This window comes from Triticum dicoccoides, chromosome 7B (assembly GCF_002162155.2).
Source record: "Triticum dicoccoides isolate Atlit2015 ecotype Zavitan chromosome 7B, WEW_v2.0, whole genome shotgun sequence".
Taxonomy (NCBI): Eukaryota; Viridiplantae; Streptophyta; class Magnoliopsida; order Poales; family Poaceae; genus Triticum; species Triticum dicoccoides.
Window position 1 is genome coordinate 84,243,788 of NC_041393.1, and position 12,531 is coordinate 84,256,318.

Sequence of the window (12,531 nt, forward strand, 5' to 3'; positions counted from 1 at the left end):
AGCACTACTACTAGAGTAGTGCTGCCTGTGAGCGTGCATGATCCCCGACGAGATGGCAGTGGCGACGACGACGATGACGACGTACATTTTGTGTAGCTAGGGCTCAAAAACTATTTGATGATCTGTATATTTTGGTGAGGTGGTATATACTAACCCCTCACGCTGATGGTGAACTTGCGGTGGTAGGACGACACCATCTTTTGGATGTGGTGGTAGGTTAACACCAAGGTAGTGCTAGATTGAACTTGTTATGTCGTATGATCATGCATGCTTTACTTGTCTTCTGCTTCATTGTTGTTTGTGTGCTACTTTGCTTGCTACTTATGTGCTCCATTGATTTGCTGCTTCAACTCTTGCTCTTGTGCATTGCTAGGGCAAGTGGTATGCCGTGTTCATAGGTGAGGCTCCAGGGGTTTATAGTTCATGGGAAGAAGCCAATGCACAAGTGGCATCATATAGCAACAACAACCATAGAAGGTTCATGACTAGGCAGGCAGCAGAACAAGCTTACTCCGCCTGGGTGTGAAAGTATGGATGCAACATTGTTGACAATGGCAAGGTTGGAGGTGTCAAAGTGGAAGGTGCTAAGGTGGATCGTCAGTTTGGGCTGAAGCTGAAGAACTTCATCATCTTCGCCCAGTTCATTGTCATTGTTGTGTTGTGATGTTGGTGTGCTAGGTGTGATCATTGTGGGTAAGCTCACCAACTAGGGTACAAGGTAAGCACAACATGTACGCCGAATGCAACCAAACACCGTGTTCATGTGCCGCTAGGGCCAATGCAGCCAACCAAACAAAGTGCACTTGCGCATTACCTAATGCAGAGACACTAGATACAGACAACCAAACAACTTGCAGATGACGTATTAGGGCATGTTTTTGCTCAACCAGGCTTGGTTGAGAAGTGCATGCGCTACAGAAACTGTTCACAACGGCAACCAAACACGCCCCTGTAGAGTTAACCTGCTTCCTTGCCACTACCAAGCCCGCTGCATGCGTTCTGTCCGACGAGGTCCTGCCTTGGCCTTGCCGTGGCCATCGCGGTCACTCCTCAAGTTGTCCCTGAAATCGGCCACGTGCAAAGCAGAAAACTGTTTGACGCCAGATTTTGTTTTCATGCATCCGAGAATTAGCAAACGGGGTTTAGGGTTTTGCGTGGGTGGTTGACATCCAGCCTCACGTCTCAATATATAGAGGATCACAATTACAATTACATACGTATACAAATACGTGTACAAGGACAATATACTAGACCCTACTTTACATGCCCCCTCAATCTGAACTACATACAAGATTCAGATTGGTTCTAAAACGGTCTAGCATCTGTCTAGTAGCGGGTTTAGTAAATACATCCGCTAACTGATCATCTGTAGAAATAAACCTGACTTCCAGTTCACAAGCAGCTACTCGTTCTCTCACAAAGTGAAAATCAATCTCAATGTGTTTGGTCCAAGCATGAAACACCAGATTCACCGTCAGGTAAGTTGCCCCTAAGTTATCACACCACAATATAGGAGTGCGCTGCTGTGGGACTCCAAGTTCTGTGAGAACCGAGTCTATCCAAATGGCTTCAGCCACGCCATTGGCTAATGCCTTATACTCTGCCTCGGTGCTTGATCTCGAGACTGTGCGTTGCTTCTTCGAGCTCCAAGATACAAGGTTAGGTCCAACAAATATAGCAAAACCACCAGTGGAGCGCCTATCATCAACACAGCCTGCCGAGTCTGCATCGGTGAATATACTCACTCCAGTGAATCTGGACTTACGAATCCGTAGTCCCATGTCTAGCGTACCTTTGACATATCTCAGAATATGCTTGACTGCTTCCCAATGATCCACCGTTGGCTGAGACAGGAACTGACACACTTTGTTCACTGCGAAGGAGATATCAGGACGAGTGAGGGTCAAATACTGAAGTGCCCCAACCACACTGCGATACCGAAAGGAGTCATCTCTACCCAGTAGTGCACCACTATGACGTGAGAGACTCTCGGATGTAGCAAGCGGAGTGGAAGTGGCCTTGCAGTTCTCCATGTTGACGCGATGAAGAAGATCTAAAGCATACTTTTTCTGCGTCAAGGTCATGCCCCCTGAATGAAAGGACGCTTCCAAACCAAGAAAGTACTGAGGGCGACCTAAATCTTTGATGGGAAAGCTAGCAGACAACGACTGCACAAGACGATCCACCACGGCGGGGGTAGAGCCAGCAATCACAATATCATCAACGTACACCAGCATGTATATCTGTATAGTACCCTGGGAGAAGATGAACAGAGATGCATCTGATCTGGAGGCAACAAAACCGAGCTGCGAAAGGCGCTGACTCAAACGAGCATACCAGGCACGGGGTGACTGCTTGAGACCATAAATAGACCATTGAAGTTTGCAGACATGAGAGGGTAAGTGGCATCCTCAAACCCAGGTGGCTGCTGCATGTACACATCTTCGGCCAAGAACCCATATAAAAAGGCATTGCTCACATCAATCTGTCGGAGGCTCCAGCCACGAGACACAGCAAGAGACAAAATCAAGCGAACCGTGGCAGGCTTCACCACCGGGCTAAAAGTATCTCCGTAGTCAATCCCGTGCTGTTGAGTGAAACCATGAGCAACAAGACGAGCTTTGTGCTCTGATACCAAGTTGAAACACAGGGTTTAGGGTTTTGCGTGGGTGGTTGACATCCAGCCTCACGTCTCAATATATAAAGGATCACAATTACAATTACATACGTATACAAATACGTGTACAAGAACAATATACTAGACCCTACTTTACACCCGGTCTATAACAAAACGACCGGCTTCAACGTACTGCATTGCGTACTGCATTGCGGAGCGGAAATCGACCGGTCCGCTGCAGCAGAAATCCGGCTAGGCTCTCCAAATCCCACTGCCAACCTCGAGCTACGCACACACTCCCACTAACCTAAGAATATCCTATGATCTGGCAGCACACTTGCATGGATCTACACTCTACAGGCATGTGCGTGCATATCCCCTTCCTCTGAGGCTCCACCGAAAACAGGAAAGAAAGGAACCGGCCCGGCTCTGCCCAACCCTAGGACAACGAGCACAGTACCTAGAAACGGGGGCTCTGCCCAACCTACAGTGCTACGTACGTGCATACATACATTTCCCAATGGAAAGTTCGTCGGCATGGTACGGGCAGGAGCTCGTGTGGTCGACGACGATCATACGACCGAACATGCTCTGCCCAACCCTAGACTAGATAGCTCCTCGGCGTAGCGCGCATTGACGGAGAGGCGTCGTCAAGGGCGTCGGTGCGGGAGCTTCTGTGGTCGACCATCCCACATTCCTACTGTCGACTTGCTATATGGCTATACCTATACTATACTTCGTCCCACTTGATACGTCGTCTCTTTTGGACGCGCCGGCAATAATACCAGCGAAATCTCGAAAAGTTGAGCGCGGCATGGGCCGCGTCCTACTTTACGACTAGGTTGATTTTTGCCCAACCAGATAGCTCATCTCGTCTCATCTCCCGTGCAATGTCCCTATGCATGTATGGCAGCTAGCAGCACATACATGATCTGCCCAACCTAGTAGGTACTTAGTATTCCCTCCGTTCCTAAATATTTGTCTTTTTAGAGATTTCAAATGGACTACCACATACGGATGTATATAGACATATTTTAGAGTGTCGATTCACTCATTTTGCTCCGTATGTAGTCACTTGTTGAAATCTCTAGAAAGACAAGTATTTAGGAACGGAGGGAGTACATTCCACGGTGGATGATAGCTCGTTGGCATAGGGTATTGACTGAGAGACGTTAACAAGGATGTCGGTATGGTTTCGCAAAAAAAAAAGGATGCCGGCATGGACATATGGTCGACAACGGGCACAACCCATTGTCCGACTCACTATGGCTAATTTGACTGTACATGAGAATTAATTTGTGGTTGGATGGTTAGAAAGTTGGTGATATCCTCAACACACCAGCGATCAGGCTAGACGATTTGATGTCTCATAAAGGTGAAATATTCTTTTAGTGCGAGGTGATGTTCCCATCGTTAGCAAGATGCTTGCGGTGACTTCGTCAATCCCCAAACCCACCGACTTAGTATCTCGAAGGTGCTCATACGGGTAGGGATGTGAATGCGTAAATAATAATAATTTGGATGTATAACAATACCTATGCCCCTCCTCCCGTCGCTTTTGGATGGTAAACCCTATCTGCCGGCAGCTGAAACGCAGAGGGAAGGTAATGTAGCATAGATTTTAACTGGGCCGGCCCATTTAGCTAGGTTATCTAGGTTTTGAGAACCTTTCGAAAGGTTCAATCCAATTCGGGTCCATTTTCTATTTTTTTTTTATTTTTCTGGTTTTCTATTTTTTTTATTTTACATTTAAAACATATTTGTCTTTTATGATCATACTCCCTCCGTTCCTAAATATAAGTCTTTGTAGAGATTTTACTATGGACTACATACGAAGCAAAATGAGTGAATCTACACTCTAAAATGCATCTATATACATCCGTACGTGGTTTCATAGTGGAATCTCTACAAAGACTTATATTTAGGAACGAAGGGAGTACATGTTTAGAAAATTCAAACAATGTTTGTCTTTTTAATAAAAATGTCTGTGTGTGTAAAAAATGTTTGTATATTCAAAAATTATTTGCATTTACAAAATTGTTTTGAAATTTCGAAAAATCTTTCAATTTTGAAAAGATGTTCGTGTTATCATAAATTGTTCTTAATTTCAGAAAACGTTTGCTTTCACAAGAAATATTCATGTTTTCAAAGAAAATCAAAATTTCAAAAATAGAAGTGTTCAAAAATTCAAAAAGTGTCGGCGTTTAATTTTTTTCATTTTTAAACCAACTGAAAAACCATTTGCTACAGTGCCACGCCATGTAAGAAACCGAGTTGCTACAGTGCCACTGCAGAAAAAAACGGTGCGGTACAGGATATCCCGTGCCCCTATGGGAAAACCGACTTGATACAGCAAAAACTGAGTGGGCCGGCCAGGCGATCGCGCTTTGTGCTTTTGCTCGGCATTCTATCGCAGCGGGCGGTACATAGGAGCTCCCTATAACGGGCACAAAAGGCGCCGAATAGGGTTTGCCGTTTTGGACCTACCAGCAATAATACCAGCAGGGAAATCTCGAAAACCCGAGCCACGACGCTCAAGCAATGCAATGTCCTTATGTGCAACACCCAGCAGCTGGCCGCCACGCCCGTGCTGCGGCACCACGCAGGCAATCGCAGAACTGCATAGCGGATGGATACATTTCCTCGCGAGTGTTCATTGCTTCACCTAGATGCAGGCAAAAATGAGAGAATGCTAGTGAAGAACAACTCAAGATATATCAGGAAAATGTGAGTTGACAGAAACCTCACAAATGCATTATAGAACCTGCATGTACTCTAAACTCCTTGAGTAATGAATAAGGCAAGCCTTTTGCCTCTGTTACAAAAAAATAGCCTGCATGTACATTTAGATGTGAACTACTCCCTCCGTTCCAAAATACCACGATATGTAGAAACACACGTATATGTATATGAAAAAAAAATCAGAATCTTTTTGTAACTTCTAAATGCGACATTCGTAATTTTTTGATAACAGCAGGCTCCATAGAGCCCTGGAGCCAAAACGTCACACTCCAGAAACTGCACCGTTCTACTTTTAATCGTAGTACTGCATATTTACAAGTGCTCCCATACAGCCAACAATACAACATTTCTCGTTACTGCTGTACTTCAATCTACAACTACATAGTAACTGATCTCCGAGGTTTGAAGGTTCAAATCTTGACATGACGCCACAAAGTTCACCTATGGACCGTGTTACACAAAAACTGCTGACACAATCAGATAAGCTAGAGCACACCTATGGAGGAACTCTCTGACTGAGGAATGTCAGGTATTTTCTCCCTGGTTGATTGGCGTCTGAGCTTTGCGCGGTTCTTCTGCAGTTCCATGTTGGACACTCTCTCAGCCTCAAGCGCTCGCTCAAGCTGTCGAGTACACACGTGAACGAGATGATGATAAGGAAAATGCTTCTGTTAAAACCAACATCAGGTTCTATCATTCATGATTACCTTTGCTGCTCGAGTGCTCCATTCACCAAGGATAGCTCTTAGTCTCTCGTTTTCTTCGACGTACTGCATTTTATCATGTTCACCATCAACAAATAATGCTTTGCCTCCTCTTACAAATAGTCATATATATTTTGCCAGAACTGAACTATTATCCGACTACCGCAAAATTTGCAGACAGACACACAAAACTGAACGGTAACATACTTGATTGTTGTTCCCACGAATGTGCTGGATCTCCGAGTCCTTCTCAGCAATCAAACCACGAGCAAGACGAAGCTCCGAATGCACTTGATTCATCTATATGATAGATGAGCAAAGTATTAGTCCATGCTGGAGTACTAACAGAAAAGTATGATCTACATATCCTTAAGCTAACAAAGAATAGGTTGAGTTCTTGTTCGCCCAGCACTGTACTTATCCAAGTCGAAGTCTCGGTAACATTTAGAGTATGAACAGAGGCAGAAAGAGCAAATTATCCACCAACACCAAATATTTTTAGGTGTTGATACCACCTCTGCCGTATGCATAGTGCGAATATCTGGTCGACCGAGATCCGAGAGTATTTACCTCAGCAGACAGTGCACGAAGTTCTTGATCACGAGACGCCAAAAGATGAGTGAGATCAACCTGGCGAAATATGATGAGAAACATAAATACTAAATCATGATGCACCAATTCATCCAACATTAAGCAGGTTGATTTACAAATAATTAATATTAAGAAGTTTTTAGTCTGCTTAAGCATTCAACAGATGGGAGGGAAAGGTTTGGCGGCAGATTTAATTTGAACCTGTGGAGTGCTGGCAGCAACACTTCTATGGTACTTACTTAAGCTTTCTTGCAACCTAAGCACCTGATGTAGAAAAAAAACCGCATTAATCAATCAACACAACACCACTATTCTAATAGCATAAATCAGAATTTGTTCGTAGCGTGTAATGCATTGACTATTCTACTTTGTAATGACAACATGTACAAAATGTCAAAACTTATTACAACACATGCCATTAACCACTTTCTGCAACGGTGTGCTGTGCCCAGCCAGTATCTAGAAAGAAAAAAGGAATGATCAATGATGCCAAATGAATACTGTCTTAATTACAACACATGTATATTGTAAGGACAGCAAGTTGAAAGTCTCTCTCTATAATAATATTATTGTATCTACTACTTTACTATTCTGTGATAATAACATAATCGAGGAAAATAAACATGGCCAGTAAATGCAGTTGCTAACCAAGTACATGAAAAAAACAGAATTATTCCAAGTACCTCTTCACTCAGATAATGAATATTTTCCCTCTGGTACTGGAGCAATGCCATTTGTTGGTCAGACAGACGAGAATCATAGTATCTGCAAATATATTATTGTATCAACCCACAAAGCTCAAATGACAGGAATGTTAATTGATTTCATGAAGAAAGTTCACTGATGGCTAAAAGCTTTCAAAATGGCATTGATTTCTATTTTTTGATATTCAAAACATTACCACAAAGCTCCTCTTCTTTACGAGACTATACCCTACATTGTCATAAAAGCAAACACACAATAATTGGGTGTGGTGGCACTCAGTGAAAGAACAGACAGTTGTACATGCAAAGACAGGAGTATACTCCTATGAAGCAATTTTTAGATGTTAAAACACATGTGTTTTTACTAAAAAGGAAAAGCATTTGCATACGCAGTTATTATTTGCCAAGAAAAAACACACAACCAATATAATTAGGTAAACCATATCAAGTCCATGTGATAATATATTGTACCTTATTAAGTCCATGTGATTATTAATGAAGCAACAAATATCTTGTACCTTATCTCTTCCAACGAACTAGATGGTTGCAGTGCAGAATAAAGTGGCCGTAGAATGTCAGGCTGCTCATTCAAAGAGTTGTATTTATGGATGTGCCCTGCATATCAAAATTTAGACAATACAGACATAATATTACAAAATGTCATCTAATTGCTTGCAGGAAATGATTAGGAGCTATCGACCAAACAAAAGTCAGAGAACCCTTTAATAACTAATGAGACAAACATGTGGAATCACCATGTAATTAATGATTAGTGAACAAATATGCAGAATTACCATCTGGTAAGTAAGGCGTATTGCATGTTTCTTGATCTACTGTCTACTGTGATTCAAGGAAAAACAAAGTTAATTGTTGACAGGAATTAAAAATTTAGGAAGATGGTTAATGAACTTCCCAACGCTACATGGCCACAAACAGAAAGAAGTCAAGCCCAAAAAGTTACCGAAAAATGACCAGTAATTTATGCTGGCTGCAACATACACAAGAATAAAATAGATAAACCACACAACAGAATCTACCTATGTATAAGCTCATGAAACATCCAGCGGATATCACTTCAACAACTAGTGCAATCCTGCATAATTAGAAAGTGATAGCATTAAAAATCACATAGGAGAGTTTCATTTCTTTTTAGAACCAAAGCAGAACAGCCGCAGTATCCCGCTAAATAAGAAACCAATTTAGCATATGCGTACTGAAATTTCATTAAAGGCGGAAAGACATAATACGTCAGTATGTATCATAAGTTCCAGAAATTTACTTGGCTTTGAGGTTGCTGAGGGCAGTGCACAAGATTTAACAAAATAAGCAATACAAGTATTTTTTTGTGTGTAGCTTGCCTACCTAATCATTTTTACTCTACCAGAGTGATGATAATAATCTAAAACTAAAGTTCACTATGCACCTAAGACCAGGTGCACTAAAGAATTATAACCATATTTATCCTACATTAAACCTTGAACTTCCTGAATAACCCAAGAGCTTCACATGTCATGGTATCAGTATAAGAGAATACTAAATCTCCACCTCAAAATGGCATAAACTATGCAAATGCATTCCTTACATTTTGATCCTAAAGATACCAATAATGCTTTTATTTACAGAATGCAGCTTATGGTCATCTTAATCTTTTATGTTAATAATGAGAAGGTTAACTTAAAGAAAGCTTATACTCAACTCAACAGAAGAACTGTACCTGAGCAAAACTGAAATTGATAATACTTCTACTTGAGGCTGCCAAACTAGAATTAAGAGCAATAGGGCAGTACCTGCAACCATATTTTTAACAAAATAATTCGTCACTATAATTGCGTAAAGGGATCAAACATGTTGTTTTTACTCCAAATAATTAATGTAAAATAAAAAGAAATAACAATAATATACTCCGTTCCAAAATAAGTGTCGTGGTTTTAGTTCTATCTAAGGGTACCAGCAACTAGCATGAATGTGTTACCAAATCAGCAAATGCAGAAACATAATAACAGCCAAACCAGTATAGATTCTACCATATAATGTCCAGGCTGAGGTAAAAACAACCCAGATACCAACATATTCACTACAAAATGCAAATAATCCAATGCAGATCAGAAGGATAGCAGTTCCTTAGTACAATATGATTCTCCTTGAAGGTTTAAAGAAATGGTAGGTGCTGGCATTAGAACATAGCAGATGCTCTGTAGCACACATTGGTTAGGTAATACTTACCGCAAGCAATAGCGGCAAATGGAACTCGAGCAATGCGCTTCAGTTTTTGGCTTAAATCATAGTAGCCCTGCAATTACAAGATGAAGCTTGGTAAATGTTATGATAACACTACCAATATCAGCAAGTAAACATTACAGAGCTAATATGTTAACATTTAGCCATGACTTAAAACAAAGGTTGATGAACAGACTTTAGTCGCAGCAAACCGGAACAGTGAATGGTTCATGGCTACAAACTGATGGTTGACAGCCTTTTTATTTTTGAAATTACACATAGTCGGCAATATTAATGTGTAAATCCTCTATTTGCGCTGAACAGAATTCATAAAGATCTTCTCTTTCTTTTCTTTCGTGACGTACCTGTAGTCGCACTTTTGTGACCTGATGGACCCAATATTGTTGGAATATACCTGCAGCAAATTTCTGTTAGAGAAAATCTACCAGTATAGATAACCAGTAAATTAAACAAGAACCTGTAATAATTAGAAGCAGAACATTGCAGCTGCATAGCAACGGAAGGATCATGTCTGGTATAAGAACAAATATCCATGGAGCTGCTATGACAACACCAGCATAACCTGCCTAGAGAAGAAGAAGAAGTTAATCACAGCTGCCAGAAACTGCAAGGGAGAAAGGAAAAACAACAGCACAATTAAAGGAGTGAAAGGGACTAGCACACATAAGATACATATTCTCCTGGCTAAATATAAAGTAAGATGAAGTAAAAACATGTTTCAAAGGTCTCTCCAGCAAAATAAGAAAAGATAACATGGTCTACAACTATTAATAAAATAATGGAAACCTAGCAAATATTCACTTGCCAATAAGATACAGTACAGAGTGCCACCAACTATGCTTCGAGGCTGCCGCTGACCAGACAGAGGGGCTTCATGTACTACATCAACAAATCTGGAGAAATGGTAGGAAAGGAGGAAATCAGATTGCAACAACAGATCAACATAAGAAGAAATGGATTAAATGCATATCATATAATACTTAGTGCTGCTATTTATGTTTATTCTCATACTAGTGATGTTTGTATTCAGAAAACTAGGCACCCCTGATATAGTGGCATACTGGCATACGTAAAAAGCAGACGAAGCAAACACACACAAAATGGAAAAGGATAAATCCTGCTGCTGCGGCTTGAGAAAGCAAAGACTCTAATAAAAAAGTAAGACATGATTGGAAGAGTTTTTAAGAAACATAAACACATTCAGGAAAAATATCGTGAGGCGTATGTTCATTGCAATTGCACTATGAAATGTACCAAGTATAAGGACAACTAAGGTTAACGTCAACAAAAGAGAGAACACTAAACTATGATGGAAAATAAGAGCCTGTATGAAACATGACAGCACTGTCATTGCGTTGCAAAACTGTTGTGCATGGAAAACAACAAAACACAGAAAAATCAGGACCACTGCAGAGCCCTGTGTGATCACTGCAATTATCAAACCTGAATGGTAAAAAATGAAACTACATGATAGAGACTAATATCTTTTTGTTCAGTAAATCACTACATATTTGCTTCTCTTGATGAAATGTTAACGCAAATGGCCACCAATAAAAGGTGGACTTATATGAAGAACATTTACAGTTTCTTTTCCTCAAAAAGCTTCTTTATGGACTATGTTGTTGTTCATGCAACAGCTCGTTTTTTAGTGATTGTGTGAGTGTGCTGTGGGTTGTGCCTTATCTAAGTATTGTTCATACAGCGTTCTTTTATATCATCGATGCAAAGTAATTGTGTTTCTCAACAAAAGAAAGATACAGAATGGAAATCTAAAACTGCCTCTATTTGTTTACTTATTAGATTTAGACAAGATACAATCATATATTCATGTACTTACATCAAAACAAATCATATATCATGCATCATCGCAATAATCACATAGACTATCAAGGTGGTTGACCACCTTAAACTCAGATTTGCTACATGGACATGCAACTGGTGCCTCCGTCACACACCAATGGGTCAAGAAATAGCCAAACAAATCAAACTCTGCACCGAGGGGGCAACTAACTCACAATGCCACACCGATCTTATGGCAGTCCCGATTCTCCACCAATCGGCTGTATCTAAAGTAATAAACTATGCCATATATATTGAAGCTGAGGTGAGAGGCAATTAATTAAGAAAGAAAGAGATGAAAGCTGCATCTACATATAGATACAGTGTCCTGTCCCAAACTCCAAAAATTGTGATTTGCACACAACCAATCAAAATATATGGTAGGGCAAAAAAAATCTAGATGCATTTAATTTCTATACTAGAATCACAGTAGATAGCCCCACTGAAAAGGCAGTATATAAGCTTGTATCCAAATGATGACACAGCATTTTGCACACGGACTGCCCTCAGTTCCTCCCCAATCGTACTGACCGAATTCACACAGAGCTTTTAAAACCATATATGCAAAACATGCAGCAGAGCAGAGGCAGGTTGCTGTCCACGATTTCAGCAAATTATGATATGATTCCACCCTCGAAGAGGGGCTACAAGATCAGATCAGGGATCTGGTATGTTCCACAAGTACCATGACGCGATTACGGGGGCGGATCTCTGAAGTCAGATCGAACTCCTCCGCCACAAGCATGATTAGAGCGAGCGTCTTAGCTAATAAGGGTTGCGGCGACAGACTCACAGTGCTTCCCCTGCAGCGTCGTGCGCAGCCGCGGACGACGCCGCCGCGCCGCGCCGCTCGTGCGCCATCTCCTCCGCCGCCTGCGCCCGCCGACGCCGCGGCTGGAGCCGTCAGCGCGGCGCCCCCTCCCAGCACTTCGGAGTCGGATCGGATAGATGGTCGCCCGACGAGCAGCCGCCTGGACCACGCTAGACCAGCGCGGACTCTAGCGTCTCTGCGGGGTAGCGGCGCAGCGCCGCCGAGGAAGCCAGCGCAAAACGGCGAGAGGCGTGGTGGGCCCTCTCCACCGCGGAACCGTTCCCC

At 41.8% G+C, this 12,531-nt stretch overlaps 1 protein-coding gene across 2 annotated transcripts; it reads right to left on the bottom strand.

Annotated features, from left to right (window-relative positions):
* Nucleotides 1-5,546: 5,546 nt before the first annotated feature.
* Nucleotides 5,547-12,491, bottom strand: LOC119337039 (protein FIP1-like). Of its 2 annotated transcripts, XM_037609139.1 has the most exons (14): nucleotides 12,229-12,491; nucleotides 10,402-10,489; nucleotides 10,054-10,162; nucleotides 9,941-9,990; nucleotides 9,582-9,648; nucleotides 9,073-9,145; nucleotides 8,396-8,451; nucleotides 7,877-7,973; nucleotides 7,338-7,419; nucleotides 6,856-6,918; nucleotides 6,634-6,693; nucleotides 6,271-6,363; nucleotides 6,067-6,129; nucleotides 5,547-5,982 (listed from the first exon to the last, which is right to left on the bottom strand). In XM_037609139.1, exons 1-14 carry the CDS (start codon nucleotides 12,294-12,296, stop codon nucleotides 5,845-5,847), a joined length of 1,107 nt encoding a protein of 368 aa, XP_037465036.1. In that variant the 5' UTR covers nucleotides 12,297-12,491; the 3' UTR covers nucleotides 5,547-5,844. The 2 variants fall into 2 exon arrangements, with proteins under 2 accessions (XP_037465036.1, XP_037465038.1); XM_037609141.1 differs by lacking the exon at nucleotides 12,229-12,491 and having other exon boundaries at nucleotides 10,054-10,158.
* Nucleotides 12,492-12,531: the final 40 nt, after the last annotated feature.